Below are 18,187 nucleotides of genomic sequence, written 5' to 3' on the forward strand. Positions count from 1 at the left end.
AGCAATTAAATTCAGGAAAATTGTGGAAAATTCAAGTAAAATCACTGTATACTCACTGAGACCGGCCGGTTTTAACTTTCAACTGGTCAATCAGGGTTTGCTGCAAATTTAATAGCCTAAATTAATTAATATCGCAGCCTTAAATTAAAAAAAAAATAATCGTGAGTGGAATGGAATAATGTTTATTTTTAAAAGGACACGAGACTTCAATTTTGACACATTTAAAACCACCTTGATAAAAACACCCTTAGTTAAGCTTCAGACCAATGTATTTATATTTAAATATCATGTAAACCCCGCGGTTCACCGATTCTTTGTGTGAATCACGCGCGGCCGGCGACAGATGGAGCGTGACTGCTCTCCTGGCAGCTATTTAGATAACATGAATGTGGTCCCTGACGTCATCCCGCATCCCGCTGTCGCTTTTAGACCTCAAAATAAACGCGAAGAGCCAGTCGCCGAGCCAGCAGCGGCAGTGCGTCTTGTGAATTTCTAGTGAGCCGGCTGTGCGAGAGCAAAAGTGTGTCGCGCGTCCCGATTTGCGGAGGAAAGGATGAATTAGTACTAGGCGCCCCTTCGACCTGCTCAAGCGGTGAGTTTGGAAAAAAGCTCATTTCCGACTCTGAATTTATCTGTGCAAGAGCAGCGTTTATTTTGTTCTTTCTTTTGCACAAGTAAGACTTTTTAAGTCAATGTTTACCTCTGCGTATCAAGGCTCACTGCTCTAATTTTGAGCGATATAAAACATGATATCTTCATTTAGTCTAGGACTGTGAAAAAGACGATTTTTAGTAGATGGTCGACTTTTTTACATGACTCTATGACCAATTAAATCATTTTTAGGCGTTTTTTGAAAGGTGTAGATGGAGTTTAACATATATGGCACTCAATATTTAGAGCTCGCAAATTTATTTTTAATGATTTTTCGTAAATAAAATTTTTTAATTGAAATTTTGCCTTAAATAGTTGCAAATAGCTGCAAAATTTTCTAGCAAAAACCCGGGAGAAACTAGCTGCAAAAAACCGCTTAATACCCATGCCCAGCCCTGCCCAAAATATTTGAAGCTCGGAATAAAAATAGTCGATCGTCTAAATTTCACACAGACCAATTTTAATCTTGTCCCGTCACGCAGCTGCCGCTAATTCTCTCTTTCTCTCTCTCTCACACACTTTAAGCAGTGGTGGGACAGGCGTGAGGCGTGAAATAAATCTCCGCCACCAGGCCGGCAAGAGCTTTTTTTGGCCTGCGCTTCGATTTAGCCTTGGCCTTTGAATTAGGAGATCAAGTTTCTTTTTCACGAACAGTTCTCCGGCAAATTTAGTTTAGAGGTCAATTGGATGCTATTTTTTTGCCGCTGAATATATTAAAGTGACACGCGTGACTCTAATATTTGCTGAACTTGTTAATATAGATAAGGGGGAATTCCAGGTTTGAAACTCAATAGTGGGAGCGTTCCCTATTTTTTTTGTTATCACAAAAATCCCCGAAAATCTAATTCTAAACTGTAACTCGACTGCGTTGAGGTATCACCTTGAAATTCGATTCTGAACAACTATTCTGTTTACATAAAATTCGCAGGTCGAAGGTCAAGGTAACATTTTCGGACCTTTTTTTGAAAATTAAAAATTTGTGGATTAAATAAGCTCACTTCGATTTTTTCGGGGTTCGTGGCTGAAATGTAGCCCGTGAAATTCTGCACAAACGCACCAAATTTCATTAATGCAGTCGCGATAGTTTTGCTTCAATTGACCAGTTGCATAAACCCTTAGTGTTTGAAGCCGCCAAGAGATGGCGCAACCACAGACTTTCTTAATAAAATTTGTTTTAAGTGGTTTTAAGGCACTTCCGCTGCGATTTCAGACTCAATCTAGCTAATTTGCATTCTTCAATTCATTTGCTTTCTTTTGACGTGCTGAAAACCAAAATCGGTTCAGCCAATCGCCGTAGAAACGTTGGAAAATATATTTTCATTTAAAAAAATAGTTTCTACGGCGATTGGCTGGACTGATTTTGGTTTTCAGCACGTCAAAAAATATCAAATTAATTTAAGAATGCAAATTAGCTAGATTGAGTCTGAAATCGCAGCGCAAGTGCCTTAAAATCGAAAGTATACGGTGGCGCCATCTGTTGGTGGCTTCGAACACTTAGGGTTTATGCAACTGGTGAATTCAATTTTGAAAGTTAAAAAATGACTTAAGGCCGCTGGACCGCGCATGCGCAGTACGCCTAGTATACATATTTTCTCGCATTTCATTTGCTTAGGCACAACAAGAGGGTCTATGGTTAAACTAGGAAGGTCGAAATCAACCTTCAAGGCCTGTCCCTCACGTGACCCTGAGATGAAAAGAATTCGAATGTGTCCAATTTCATCGGGTTTTCAGCACTGTAGAACTCAAATAAAATGCTAAAACTGCAAAATGACGCCTGAAACCGGTCATTTAAATAATTGAAGTAGCATTTAATCACGACTTGAAGTTGGAAATCATGTGAATTTTTTAAAAGAATATTTCTTTTATGTAACAGATTGAGTGTTCAAAATAAATAATATTAATAATACAATAATTAAAGTAAAAAGATTAATAATAGCAATATAAAAAACTACCTTTAAAATCTTTACTTGAACAAAATTTGAAACCAATACAAAAGACTCGTAAAATTGTCAAAAAAACGTCTAAAATTCACTGCCCTACCTGCTGACACACTAAATGCGATATTCCTTTTCTCGATATTTCGTGACCAAATAGCATTTATTTGGATTGGAAGTTTGGCATTTATTTGCTAAACAGATAGTCTTTTGTTTTTCAGGTTTATATGCAGATGCTACAATACAATGGAAGAAATATTGAAAAAAGGTATACTTTGTAGTAAAAGCGGTTTAGACCCTCTCAAATAAGTACATGAAACATATGAGAAATAAGAAAAAATTATTTTCAAGGTGAAGCAGAAGGTTGTCCCATCGGGCAGGCAAACCTAGGTTTCTTTAAAACGGACGAACAGCAAAATATTCCCGCAAACGAGTAAAAATTTACCAATAAAACTTTAACTCTTAAAATTTACTACCTTTTTGTTCAAAGCGTTTTTGTACTTGTCGTCCACTACGATTTTGAGAACCAAGCAATTGCTCGAAAAGGGGATTCTCATGACGTGCAGAACCTGAAAACAACGTTCGGAAAAAACAGGAATTGCAACTTTCGTAGTCTGAAGTCGCCAAAAAAAGAGCATTTGCTCGATTTTCTTGGCGACCAGGACAAGCTCTTACGATTTTTCTCCTCAAAAGGTTTGCTCAGACATTACAAGATTAAATTTTTTAATAAATTTGTTCATTCTTTAGATCCCCCAGAGGTATTTCTTCTTTTTGTGCTATCTCATGGATATGAAGATGGAATCATTTATACCGACCATTTCCTCGACGATCAGAAAACTTTCGCTCATTTCACGACAGATGAAGTCTTTGACTCGATTAAAAAGTTGACCAAGTTCGAAAACAGCCTCAAACTCATCAATTTCGGCGTAGGTTCCATACTCAATTTTACGGTTTACAGTTGTTCAAGGAAAGTACTCTAATTTCCAGCCCTGTCGCGGGGGATTACCCGATCCAAAATTTAACAGGAATAAGGAAGTGTGTGAAGAGACGTACAAAAACCGAAACGCCAGTAGGATCACGTTCACTCCAGCAATCCACAATTTGGTGGTTTTCTATTCAACCGTTGAAAGTATGCCTCGACTTATTCATAATTCACCTGAATTTTTAAAATTTCATCCATTTTAAAGCAACGCTAGCAAACAGAAATGAACTTGGGTCTTGGTTTGTACAAAAATACTGTGACTGTTTAAATCATACTGAGGAAAAGCCGTTGTTGATTTTCCTCTCGATGGTGCAGAACAGCATGCACTATACATCCTTGCCTAATTTGAAAACGGGCGAATCCCTGGGTCAGACGCCAGAGATAAAGATGTTCACTCAAGACCGACAATTCATCATATCAAGGTGCAGTGAGATTAGTTTGATTTAACTTAAATTTTAATTGGTTTTCTTTAAGGACACTGATTAATCCAGTGACATATCCGAACACTGATGGAAAAATGGCGAAACCTGGGTCAAATACGATACATTCCAAACAATTCACATGGAAGTCCGATGAAGGACAGAACGTTCGAGGTCGAAACGCATTCATTTTGTATGAGCAACATGATGAACATGTGGAAGAACTGGTTAAGTCAGTTCGCAACTTGGACTTCGAGACAAGATTATTTCGACTAAACAAACGCTCATTGGACTCCTACTTCAAAATCTGTAAGCTTCCAATTTTTGGTCGATTTCGTAATAGACTTTGATTCGTACGAATTTCTCAGGTAGCGGGTTAGAACACGACGTCGGCTGCATTTTGACATGCATGTTTTGTGAATTGAGTGAAAAAGATGACAAGGAAGTTTGCATACTTGTCGACCAAGAGAAGAAATCATTCACAGATATCCTGCACAGCTTCGTTGGCCCGAGAAACGCTCAGTGGATCGGACGGCCAAAAATATTTGTTCTAATTAATCAAGAGGCATTGGAACGTGACACAGTAAGTCATTGCTCATATTTAGACCTTGAATATAATCTAATTGAGTCCTTCTAAAAGCTTTTACCAGAGAGAAAGTTTGATATTTCTGCTACGAATCACAGTGGCTGGCTGGTTCTGATTTTAAAGGATAAAGGTAACGAGAATATAAGCCAATATTTGCGTTTAAAAGATTTAAAATAATGCTTTCAATAGATTTGTTAGAAAAGCTGATCAGGATCTTCAAATGCGAGGATCTCCAAAAAGGAAAACCCCTTCAAGAACTTTTGTCTCCTTTGCTGATTTCTGAATCAAAGAAGAACAATGTTTTGCTCAACTCTACGCTGCAATACCTCCTCGACTTCCCCGACTGGCCACGCTCATTCGTCAGGCTAAGTTTCAGTTTGAGGGAAAATGAAAGCTCGAAGGTCAATATCTTTGAATTTGATGAGATGGTAAAAGAAGCGAAAAAATCATTTGAAAAAGGTCAAGTTTTGCTCATGAGTTCCGGTGCCGGTGCCGGAAAAACGACAGTTCTTAAAGAAATCACTTACCAACTCGGCAAATCAGACCCTGACTTGAAAATTTTGTATATCTCGCTGAAGAAACATTCGCTGAATATTTTGAAAATTCGAAACCTCATCAAATTCCTTGCGCATGCAACGCATCATTCCATAGACGATATCCAAAGGTTGATCGAAGAGAAAAAAGCAGTTGTTTTCTTAGACGGATTCGATGAAATCTGCCCCATTCTCAGAGAAAACGTTATCACACTGTTCCATGCATTAAAAGAAAGGCGAATTCCTACATTTATCGCAACGAGACCACACGAGGCAGAAATAATCAAGGAACGAATAAATTGCGAAGTACTTGTTGAGGTTGAACCTCTGGACAAAGAAAAGCAAATCGAGTTTTTGAAAATTGTAGCCGGAATGAATGAAGAGGAATGCATAGAGTTCATAAATGATTTTGAGGAAAAGGATATTTTGGAGAATCCACTGCACCTTTCACTACTAGCAACAATCAAAGGCGAAGGAAACTTGTATCAGATTTACGAAAAGGTCGTGGAAAAGAAACTTGAGCTCTGCTTAGTGAGAGATGGATACAATATTGACGACAGGACAACTTTCCCTCTAAAGATGGAATTGGCTTCGAGCCATCTTCAGCTGATTGCTCTGCGCTTCCTGAGGAATGACGAGAGCCTGATTGGACAAGGAATAAGTCAAGAAGACTTGGAAAAGATGAATGATTATGGCGTTGCAACTGTTCTGGACGGAGAAGTCACGTTTTTGCATCAGACATTTGCTGAATTTCTGGCCACAAAGCAATTCTTGAAGAATTTTGATTCGTCACAAGCATTGGATCCGGCCCTGTTCCAAGATAGTACTTTTGCGCAGTGCAGGAAGTTTCTGGACATATTCTACTGCACTCTGGAAAAAGAGGAAGATGAAGATTTGATATATCACACTGAAGCTCTACTAGCTGTCGCCAAATCTATTGGCCCTGTATTATTCTTGAAGAAAGTCGTTGAAGATAACCTAAGACAAGTTTTCAGAATGCTTAAATCCAAAATTTCATTTCACGCAGAATCAAATGCGTTCATTTGCATAGAAAAGAGCCCAGAACTGTTGATGAGTGCAATCGGCAAAGAAGAAATCGCCGTTCAACTGCTGGAAATGAGAGTTGTTGATAAAACAGGCTTGGAAGAAATTTTGCCTGATTTGCTGCGAAATATTGAAGAGAATAATGCGGTTGTCATACTGAAGAAATTGAGAATGGAATTTTCGGATCTTCCACTTATGATTGAAGCCTGCTATTCATACGATTCTGAAACGAGCAAAAGGCTGATGAAAGTTGGATTTACAGCAATTCGAAATGATTTCGACATTCTTCTCGACACGCTTATCCAGATTGGAATTCGTGCTGTTGATGCATTTGATGAAGAAGAAAACAGTCTCTTTGCGGCTTGCAGATATGGAAGTGTCAAGTGCTTGAGAGTTCTGCTCAAACACGGCGCTCAAAAAGTATTTTACGCTAGTACTCGCTATGATCCTTTGAATGTGGCCACAGAATTCGGTCATTTGGACCTGGTGAAGTTCCTAATGGAAGAAAATCCCAGCTTATTCAAAAGAGATGAATCCACATTGGTTCTCGATGGGCTGCCAGACATTTGGAATCCTTTCCAATATGCTATCATGTACGGACGCAAAGAAATAGCCGCGTATTTTCTTTCAAAGTGCCCTTGTTTGATCGAAAGTAGAACGAAGGATGGAAAAAACCCAATGCAACTGGCAGCTATTTTGAGAAAGTGGGAAGTACTCGAATGGCTAGCTCAGTTACCAAACACTGATATCAAATCTTTGATCCCTGACGGAGACAGTATAAATTGGACGCAATTTGATCTTGAAAATTATGAGCACTACTTGATGCTTCAAGGAGAAGTCATTGAAAAAGATGAAAAGGGGAGAAGTGTCCTCCATTATGCTGCAAAATATGGTTATACTGACCTTGTTGCAAAATTCATCGAGGCCGGTGCCGACATCGAAGCCACGGACGTAGACGGCTGGAACGCGTTACACTTTGCTTGTCTTTTGGACAAAAATATTGAAACAATTAAGCTACTACATTCACGGAGCAAACAACTTGCTAAGACAAAGACAAGTAAAGGACAAACAGCTTTGCATATTTTTGCGCAATATTGTGACCAAAATGATTTTGGAAAAGCAATTTCGAGTAGCGTAGACATTGCGAGGTTTTTGTTTGAAGACGCTGGTGTTGATTTAAGTGCCAGGGACAATGAAGGAGATAGAGCTTCTTTTATAGCTGATGAAAGAGGATTAGACAAATCCATAATAATGTTTCTTACAGCACAACACATTGATCCCTCTGAAAAGTATGACTTGATGAATTCATCGGTGATTTTTTCCGTATCAGAAGCTGGTGATTTGCTTTCACTGCAACAATGGATTCAACAAGGCGGAGATTTGTCAATGAGAGATGAATCTGGACGTACGGCACTGCAATTAACGGAAGAGAAAGGGGAGTTTAGATTAATGAAGAAGAACGAAACTGGAGAGAATATACGGTTCAATGAACAAGAGAGGGAGGGTTCGCTCTTGCTAGCCTGTAAACAAAAGAACTGGGATAAGGTTAAAAATTTGCTTGAATCCAAGAATTTGAGCATCAACAGGCAAGACAAAGATGGAAGAACGGCTCTACATTATGCCGCAGAAGAAGGACATTTTGGTTTGGTCTTCCAGTTGCTTAGCCAAAGAGCTGATATGCATGTGAAGGATCACAATGGATGGACGGCGTTGCATTACGCCATTCTTACGAACAATACAGATTTGGTTCAAAAGCTGATCGACAGTGGTGCTGATCTCGACTCGAAAACTAAGAGGGGAGAGACAGCTCTGCACATCGCTGCCTATAAAGGCTTTACAGAATTAACGCAAAAATTGATTGAGTGCGGTGCGGATGTAAATTCTAAGAACAATCATGGTTTGACATGTTTAAACATCGCCACAGTTAATAGAAATCTGGATTTGTTGGAAGTTCTCTTAAAAAATAAAGCTGATGTAAACAATGAATATAAGCTTTTTGGAATTACCCCTCTACACCATGCTGCACTAGAGAACTATCCAGAAATTTTAGAAATGCTTGTCGATCACGGTGCAGATGTGAATTTTCAAGATAAAGAAGGATGGACACCTCTGCACTTTGCTGCCAGGTATAATCCAGAACTGAGTCAAACGCTACTAGACCATGGTGCAGACGCGAATTCAAAAGATAATGATGGATGGACAGCTCTGCACTTTGCTGCAAGATTTAATCCAGATCTGAGTCAAATGCTGCTAGACCATGGTGCAGACGTGAATTCAAAAGAAATTGATGGATGGACTCCTCTGCTCCTTGCTGCAAGGTTTTATCCAGAGCTGAGTAAAACGCTTTTAAATCATGGTGCTGATGTAAATTCAAATACAAAAATGGGATCTTCTCCTCTGCACTTTGCTGCAAGATATAATCCAGAACTAAGTCAAACGCTGCTAGATCACGGTGCTGATGTAAATTCAAAAAATAATAATGGATGGACAGCTCTGCACTACGCTGCAAGATTTAATCCAGATCTGAGTCAAATGCTACTAGATCATAGAGCAGACGTGAATTCAAAAGATAATGATGGATGGACAGCTCTGCACTTTGCTGTAAGGTATATTCCAGAACTGAGTCAAACGCTACTAGACCATGGTGCAGACGCGAATTCAAAAGATAATGATGGATGGACAGCTCTGCACTACGCTGCAAGATTTAATCCAGATCTGAGTCAAATGCTACTAGATCATGGTGGGGATGTTAATGCAAAGACAAAAAGGGGATATACACCCCTGCACTATGCTGTATGGCATAATCCAGAACTGAGTCAAACGCTACTACATCACGGCGCTGATGTCAATTTGAAAGATAATGATGAATGGACACCTCTGCACTTTGCTGCCAGGTATAATCCAGAACTGAGTCAAACGCTACTAGACCATAGAGCAGACGTGAATTCAAAAGATAATGATGGATGGACAGCTCTGCACTTTGCTGTAAGGTATATTCCAGAACTGAGTCAAACGCTACTAGACCATGGTGCAGACGCGAATTCAAAAGATAATGATGGATGGACAGCTCTGCACTACGCTGCAAGATTTAATCCAGATCTGAGTCAAATGCTACTAGATCATGGTGCTCAGGTGAATTCAAAGACAAAAGCTAGACGGACTCCTCTTCACTTTGCTGCAAGGTATAATCCAGAACTGAGTCAAACGCTACTAGACCATGGTGCAGACGTGAATTCAAAAGATAATGATGGATGGACAGCTCTGCACTACGCTGCAAGATTTAATCCAGAACTGAGTCAACAGCTCCTAGATCACGGCGCTGATGTCAATTCAAAAGATAATGATGGATGGACAGCTCTGCACTACGCTGCAAGATTTAATCCAGAACTGAGTCAACAGCTCCTAGATCACGGCGCTGATGTCCATTCAAAAGATAGTGATGGATGGACAGCTCTGCACTTTGCTGCAAGATTTAATCCAGATCTGAGTCAAATGCTGCTAGATCATGGTGCTCAGGTGAATTCAAAGACAAAAGCTGGACGGACTCCTCTTCACTTTGCTGCAAGGTATAATCCAGAACTGAGTCAAACGCTACTAGACCATGGTGCAGACGCGAATTCAAAAGATAATGATGGATGGACAGCTCTGCACTACGCTGCAAGATTTAATCCAGAACTGAGTCAACAGCTACTAGATCACGGCGCTGATATCCATTCAAAAGATAATGATGGATGGACAGCTCTGCACTACGCTGCAAGATTTAATCCAGAACTGAGTCAACAGCTACTAGATCACGGCGCTGATGTCCATTCAAAAGATAATGATGGATGGACAGCTCTGCACTTTGCTGCAAGATTTAATCCAGATCTGAGTCAAACGCTGCTAGATCATGGTGCTCAGGTGAATTCAAAGACAAAATATGGACGGACTCCTCTTCTCTTTGCTGCCAGATATAATCCAGAACTGAGTCAAACACTACTAGACCATGGTGCAGACGCGAATTCAAAAGATAATGATGGATGGACAGCTCTGCACTACGCTGCAAGATTTAATCCAGAACTGAGTCAACAGCTACTAGATCACGGCGCTGATGTCCATTCAAAAGATAGTGATGGATGGACAGCTCTGCACTTTGCTGCAAGATTTAATCCAGATCTGAGTCAAATGCTGCTAGACCATGGTGCAGACGTGAATTCAAAGACAAAAGCTGGACGGACTCCTCTTCACTTTGCTGCAAGGTATAATCCAGATCTGAGTCAAAAGTTGCTGGACCATGGTGCTGCTGTGTATCTAGACGATAGAGAAGGATGGACAGCTCTGCACGTTGCTGCAAGGTGTAATCCAAAATTAGCACTAAAGCTGATCGACCACGCCATGAATGCGGATATTTTGGAATCAAAATTCAAAAATGAATGGACTGCGTTGCATCTTGCTATGGAAATGAACTGCCCAGAATCAGTGCAAAAGCTTCTCGTCAAGGGTGCTGATGTTAATTTACAAAATGGTGATGGATGCAAGGCCCTTCAATTAGCCAAAGCACAGAACTATCGAGCACTGGAGGAAATGCTCCTCGACCAGAGAATTTTTAAGAGTTTAAAACTCACGACAGGAACTTCGGCTCTAACACTCGCCATTGAATCAAATAATTTGACAGTTGCTGAAATTCTTATTAATAATGGCGGTGATTTGACGGTTCAGGACGAGAAAGGAATTAACATTTTACAACATGTTTTGAAGAACTTTGAAATGGTAAAATACTTGCATGAGAAAAACGGTGAATTAGTGAAGCAAGTGACAAACGATGGAAGCACTTACCTGCACCTTGCAATTGACAACGACGACTGTCCCCTTGAAGTGATCCTTTGGCTCATTGAAGAAATCAAAATTGATGCTAATGCGACGAATGAATTCGGTGAAACGGCGTTCATGATTGCTTGTAAAAAGAATCGAAGAGACGTCGTCGAATATTTGTTGGCAAACAAGGGCATAGACTTAAGCAAAGGAGATGGAGATGGGAGGACTGCCCTGCACCATGCCGCCAGATCAGGATGTGTGGATTTAGTGCAAAATCTGCTCGATCATGGCGCTGATTTAACAAAAAGGGATAATTACAACACAAATGTCCTGTTCTATGGATTGAAAAGTAAGGAAATGATTTTATATCTAAACAGGAAAAATTCGGAATTCATAAAAGCAGTGGACACTCTACAAAACACTTTACTTCTGTATGCGATCGAATTTTTTTATATGGTTGATAGGGATGTGGTTCATTGGCTAATCAATGAATCCGGAATCGATCTAAATGCCGTGGACGGTGAGGGCAATTCAGCTTTTATTGTGGCCTGTATGAGGAGAAAGTGGGATTTTGTCGAAACTCTATTGACGAAGGATGTGGATATCCAAGTTAAAGATGAAGAAGGAAAAAACCCTCTACATTATGCTGCAGAATCAGGATACTTTGATTTGGTGCAGAAGCTTATCGAACGTGGTGTCAATCCGACTTTGAAAGACAATCTCGGAAAGAACACAATGCACTACGCATTGCAACACTTGGATATTGTTAAAAGCTTGGACAGAGAACTGGCGAAGGAAGTGACCAAAGATAAAAACACTTCCTTGCACATTGCAATCGAGATCTATGATTATTCGATTGAAGTGATTCGGTGGCTCTTAAATGAAGCTCAAGTAGATGAAAATGCTAAAAATGAAAATGGTGAAACTGCGTTGATGACAGCTTGTTCGAAAAATAGATTTGACGTCTTACAAATTCTTCTGGAAAAAAAAGCAGACATCAGCATTCAGGACAACCAAGGACAGACTGCTCTGCACCACGCCGCGAGATCGGGACACTTAGACTTAATTAAAATGCTGTTTGATCATTTAGACTTGAAGAAGGACGAAGATGGCTTTTCAGACATCCATCAGACTCTCGTTGAACTTGTCAAAGAAGTTGACGAGGAGGACAACACATTGTTAATCTTGGCGATGAAAAGTAGTGAAAAGTTTGACGAGAAGGTGATTGGTTGGTTGGTCGAGGACATCACATTAGATTTGAATGCGGTCAACTGCAATGGTGAATCAGCGCTTCTTCTCGCTTGCAAGCACAGGAAATGGGACGCTGTTGACATTTTGCTGTCCAGAGACGACACTCACATCGGTTCCAAAGATCAGAAAGAAAGAACTCCTTTGCACTGGGCCGCAGTGGCTGGAAACCTGGCTGTAGTTCAGAGGCTGGTCGAGCGTGGCGCTGACCTGACTTTGAAGGACAGCGACGGAATGAACGTGATGCACCATGCCCTGAAACACGTCGAAACGGTAAAATTCCTTCACAATCTGAACAATGGGCTTGTGACGGAAATAACTAAAAACGGAAGCACCTGTTTGCACCTGGCAGTCATTCGCGGCTCAACTGAAGTGATTCGGTTGTTAGTCGATGAGGGAATCGAAGTCGATCTGGACAAAAGCAATGAGCTGGGTTTGACCGCGCTTTTGCTTGCATGCCGCAGGAATATGTGGGAGGTCGTCGGTCTTTTGGTGGAGAACAACGTGGACGTCAGCAAAACAGACCGAGCGGGTAAAAATGTCCTCAACTACGCTGAAGAAGCAGACCATTTCGATTTGGTAGAAAAACTGTATGTGTTAAGCGCTCCTAAGTAATTTTATTTTATATTTTCTATTAACTTTAAAGGGAAAATAATATTTTTGAGCTTTATGTTGCCTTCATATTAATTGAAAATTCGTGTTTTTATCTTGTATAACTAACTTTAAATATTGTATCCTTTAGTTTGGTTTTTATATATTTTAAAGTGAAAAATTAAATTGTTCATAATATAATATTTGACTTTTAATTTTTAAATCTCTTCACCCACTTACATAAATAAAAATGCTGCCTTTCGTAAGCGGGGAATAAATAAAGTAGAACATAAGGCATCTATTTTTTAAAAATGAGATTTGCAAATGAATGCATGTTATACTTACTCCAATTATTTTCTCAATTTTTAGTTTTTACCATGCAAAGATTTATTTTGTCAATTGTACAATGTGAAATTCGCTACGACACTTATTTAAACAGAGAAATGAGATGATTATAAAAATATTATATTTTAAACTCAGTCTATTATTCACACCAATTTACAATGATTCCACTCTGGCGTGCAATTTATTTCACAAGTTGAGAGTTTAAAAAGTTTTCTATACATAAAAATGAATGTAAATTTATAAAACAATTTTTCTAAATTTATGTGTCTCTACTAATTTTAAATTGCACTATTAACTATTTATCGTTAGAAATCCTGGGCAAATTAATGTTACAATATTTGAAGAAATTAAATTTGAGCGTGGTGCATTGAAGGATTGTTTAAAAGAAATGAATAAAGGAAATTTCAGATTTTTATTATTATTAAAACAATGTCTCACGGCGGAGGAAAGGAGGATTTTATCTGCAGGGTTGGCGTCGAGGATGACCTTGCTTGTTGAGCTCGGCCAGAGGCTGCTCGCGGCTCTGCGTCGGCGTGGCTCCGCTTGCTCGCCTCCAGCTGGGGCTGCATCAGCCTGTTGACGTAGGAAACCTCTCCGAGCGCCGACTCCTCGCGACTCAGGGCGCACCCGACACTCCGCTCGTTCGCTTCACTTCCTCCAAGCCACTCGACGCCACACCCTCCACTGCCAAAATGATCAATTTGCAATCGGCTTTCAAAGGGAAAGGTAAGGTCCGCCATTTGTAATTCATATATAGAATCATTCAAACTATAAATTGTTATTAGGACTTGTTTTAATATCAATATATTTAGCCATTTCTGTTTGTCCAATTTGGCACGTCTGAGGTCTTTAAAGCCACCATATTTTAATGTTTATATAGAACGGTGTACTAACCGTCCGAGATCATCTCCCAATTTTAACTTTAGTTGTATTTTTTTACCATTAAATCCCCTTCATTATATGCATTATAAATTTCATTACGGCGTGTTCGAGACCTTGACCTTGAAGGCCACTATTTTATTTATTTTTTTGAAATGCAACCGTTGTACCGTTTCCTTACTTGTTAATATTACATGGCTTTAGTTCCTATTAGTAATCAAGTTGCTATTTAACTAACAAATTAGGTGTCTGTGAACTCTCTAAAGCCACCATTCAGTTTATTCTCTTTAGTCATTAATCTGTTTTCCGATTGTTCTAGCGCAGATGGGGCGGGTCTCTCAGGATTGTCGGCGCCGTCGTCCTGCTCGAGGTTGTGAAGGAAGTGCAGCTGGCCCTTGCGCCTGCGCAGACTGCGTTCGCCCTTTGTGTAGTCTAGATTGTCTAAATTTTTAATAATTTTAAAATGAATCTCTTATGTAACTCTTCGGAATGATCCGCACGACCGGCCGTGAAACAAGAATAACCGTGTTTTCGTATAAAATTTGCATTTCTTTATTTTTCTTTTAACGTTGCGCGAGCACTGTTTCACTCAAAGTAGTTTTGGCGGCGTCTTCTCCATGCCCCAAAATGTATTTTTCCAGCTTTTAATAAAACCAAAGAGACAAATAAACCTAAGAGCAATTTCACTATTCAACCCCTTTTCTCAGCTGATCTTTGCTAGACTCGATTCAAAAACGAAGCAGTACGCGCAGATTTACATTATTCCCAACAAATCACGCAATAACTGAATTAAAATTGATAATTTTCATCGTCTGACTGTGCGAGAGCAAAATAAATGATCAACGGAAACTCATTCGAAGCTTTAAGTCTCGAGTGAACGCAATTAGATCATTTCGTGGTAAAAGCTAGAGCAAAATCAGTTTCTTTTTCTCTCATTTTGAGCTCCAAATAAAATTAGAAGATAAAAGTAAGGAATGCCAACATCCACCGGTCCAGCTTTGATGAAATGCAGCCTCCAAAGTCTCTTTTCCACGAGAAGGGAAAAGATCATCGGTCCCAGGATGCCCAGGACGAGTGACAGGTGAGTGACACTTTTGCTTTAAATCCTGATCCCACTGTCGAGGAAAAATCACAAAAATATCCAGCTGTTACAATTTCACCGTCAATATTCCTAGCTTATTTGAGTGCACTCTTACAATTTGGCAAATTTGACTTCAAAAACAAACCACACACGATTAATTCTTTTGGTCTTTCTAGCTGACAATGAGATATTCTGCGAATTTTAATCTGCTGCGCTCGAGTTTCGACACTTCAAATCCGAGTTTAATGTGAAATAGATGTTAAAAACATCTAGCATGCAGTTTTTTCTCTTCCAGATGCTCTGCTTTTATAATTCCAAAATTAATTCGTCAGCAAAACAGCTTAATGGGGTGTAAATATCGCCGCCATCTTCGTCTGTCGATTTCAAATATTTTGTGTTAGAAAAATGGCGGCTTTTCTCGTCCCCAGCATGCATTGCAGGTGTTAGTTGGTCAGTTATAAAAAAACCGGTTTAAAAAGTCGTTGAATAAAACATTTCCTCATTTATGAGTAATTTAAACCAAAAATCACTAAAATTTTTATGTATTACTTTAGATTTTTTGCTTTTAATCCAAAATCATGGTGAAAACAGATTTTTTTCACGGGTTTTCTATCATCTTGATTACCGGTATTAAAATAAATGCCACCGCTAATTTTTGGAGAGGCGGTGCTGCCCTCAAGTAGCAACTGCCAGAGTTTTCTGGAGCGTGCAAGAACTGTGACGTCTCTCAATTCGATCACTCTGGGCGCGAAAGCCACGTTTTCTCTACGGAAGAGGTGGCAGTTGCTTGTCAATCGCGTCATTTTCAAGAGAGACAAGAAGAAGTAAAGATTAATCATTTAAATTAAATAGAAACAACGTCGAAAATCGGACCATGCAACATTTTTTAAGTTATGAAATTTTGAAAATTAAATAAAAAAACCTGTTACAAATCTCCCAAAATGAAAATGGGCTCTGCTCCTGCTGTTTTATAATTTTTGAATCAATTATCAGAGAAGACACGACGAATTATTTCGATTTGAAAATATTACTCGGTTGTTTTTGGGCAAGGGCACATAACAAATTATTTATTAATCAAACTATAGCTGAGCTGCTGTGATGGTTTTCTTCATTTTGTGACTTTCCACGTTGAAATTAATAATAATTAAGCATGGAACGCTTGGGGAAATTAATTCAAGATATAGTTGTTGCTCTGAGCTGCGAAATTTCCACTCTAAACCTTTGCGAGGAATCGAATTAAAAGTTCTTTGACCGATCACAGAGCCAGCACACGAGTTTGTAAAAAATGAGCGGAGGAAAAATCGAATTTCCTCTCGAGCCACATTATTTGGCGGATGTGCAGCTGCTTTTCAACATGAAAAAGAAGAGAAACGCGAATTCATGCATCAATTTAGACCTTTAATAAAATTATATCTGGCGGAGGCTTTTTATTTTTAAATTTTAATTAGAAGCATAGTTTCGACGCAGAAGAAAATTTTATTTATTCAACTGCGATTATATAAGCCTGAGAAATTTACAAATAAATTCAGGAGATTAGCGAAAATAAGAGGCTGCGATTGCATTCCGCCTGTTTTTTTAATTGGACGCCAAAAGAGGGAAGCTGAATTGCTACACACTCGCGCGCAGCCTGTTTGCCACAAGCCGGATAAACGCGGGCAGCGACGAAAATTCTCACTCTTCTCTGTTTCTCTTCGCTGACTGGGAGCACGAGAGAAAAGGAGGTCTAGGCACTTCAGCCGACGGCGAGGGCCAAACCAGAAGGAAGGACGGATGAGCTTCACCTTTCCCTCTCACAATCAGCAGTTTTCGTAAGTTTTCCAGCACTCGTAACTATTTTCCGGAGCTGAATTATTTGTAATTACGCATGCAAAGCCTAAATGCACAAAAATAATGGTTGTTTTTTAAACAGTATTCTTGTAATTGGAACAAAATATTTTCCTAATTAAGCCAAGTAATTTTTAAAAGTGTTGCATTATTAAAAAGAATCATTTCAAAAGCTGTGATTTCAAAATTTTGTTTAACCTTATACTGAAGAGATGACGTTTTACAAAAGGAAAAGAATCTCATCACATTCTCTAATTTTCACCAAAAATTTCCATAGTTTTAATTCCCAACTAGAATTATAAATTTTTGAATTATTTCCATCGGAATTTGTCCGAATTTTCGTATCAATAAAAGTCAAAGCTTACGAAAACGCTCGGCTGATAAATGACGACGTGACACCCCAAAAGTGGTGTCAAATCCATCCCCCGAGCCTTCAAGGCGGTTCAGTTTTATAATTGATGGCCAATTTCGCGATCGGGAAGTATTTTTCTCTCTGTTGGAGTTTCTCATTGAGCAATAAACCAAACTCAAATTTTTTTCTAAGCTAAATTCATGCTTTTTCACAATTTTTGTCCTTCTTGACCAGCAATATAATTGTTGCAAGTTTATTTGGCAGTCACTTAAACATAATTACTGTTGGATTCCTGCATTGCAACATTTTGCAGCCGGCAATTTTTTCATCACTAAACGCATCGTAGGATGCAGTGAGCCGTTGGTGTAAATTTCTGTTTGTATAAAATAAAATAGACAAATAAACTTGAAAGCTATTTGATTATTCCACCCCTTCTGCGAGCTGATTTTGCTAGACTCGATTTAAACCACGAAACAGAACGCGGATTTAAATTATTTCCAACAAAGTAGCACACAAAATAATAATTTCTGACTGTGCGAGAGCAAAATAAATGATAGACTGAAATTCATTCGAAGCTTTGACCAAATTAAAAAAAGCGAATTTCGCACTCGAGTGATTGCAATTAGTTCAATTTCTTGATAAAAACAATACCAAAAACTGCTTGCTTTATCTCATTTCGAGCCCAAAATAAATTCAAAGGGTTGCCGACACTCACCTTTGAAGAAAAGCCAGCCTCCAAAGTGCGTCTCCACCGCTGAGAAGGGAAAATGTGGATCCCAGGACTATTAGTGACAGGTTAGTAACACTCATCGCTTGAAATCGTGATCCCACTCGCAAAATAACCAAAATCCAGCTGCAACAATTTCACCGTCATTTCCAGCAGACATTTTAATTCGAATAGGTGCAAGAATTAATCTGAGTGAC

General features: G+C 39.2%; 1 protein-coding gene across 2 annotated transcripts; it reads left to right on the forward strand.

Moving 5' to 3' along the window:
- The first annotated feature begins 463 nt into the window (after window positions 1-463).
- Window positions 464-14,676, forward strand: LOC135943423 (uncharacterized). Of its 2 annotated transcripts, none has more exons than XM_065489947.1 (12): window positions 464-592; window positions 2,807-2,853; window positions 2,937-3,018; window positions 3,076-3,278; window positions 3,333-3,511; window positions 3,573-3,714; window positions 3,773-3,989; window positions 4,042-4,295; window positions 4,355-4,569; window positions 4,627-4,702; window positions 4,762-13,853; window positions 14,326-14,676. In XM_065489947.1, the coding sequence occupies exons 2-11, from the start codon at window positions 2,832-2,834 to the stop codon at window positions 12,804-12,806; spliced, it is 9,435 nt and encodes a 3,144-aa protein (XP_065346019.1). In that variant the 5' UTR covers window positions 464-592; window positions 2,807-2,831; the 3' UTR covers window positions 12,807-13,853; window positions 14,326-14,676. The 2 variants fall into 2 exon arrangements, with proteins under 2 accessions (XP_065346019.1, XP_065346020.1); XM_065489948.1 differs by having other exon boundaries at window positions 14,331-14,676.
- Window positions 14,677-18,187: the final 3,511 nt, after the last annotated feature.

Source organism: Cloeon dipterum, chromosome 4 (assembly GCF_949628265.1).
Source record: "Cloeon dipterum chromosome 4, ieCloDipt1.1, whole genome shotgun sequence".
NCBI classification, from domain to species: domain Eukaryota; kingdom Metazoa; phylum Arthropoda; class Insecta; order Ephemeroptera; family Baetidae; genus Cloeon; species Cloeon dipterum.

Coding starts and splice junctions, on each gene's coding strand:
- LOC135943423 (XM_065489947.1), top strand. CDS start 2,832: ATGGAAGAAATATTGAAAAAAG. Junction 3,512..3,572: donor TCAAACTCATCAATTTCGGC/GTAGGTTCCATA, acceptor TCTAATTTCCAG/CCCTGTCGCGGGGGATTACC. Junction 4,570..4,626: donor AGGCATTGGAACGTGACACA/GTAAGTCATTGC, acceptor TCCTTCTAAAAG/CTTTTACCAGAGAGAAAGTT.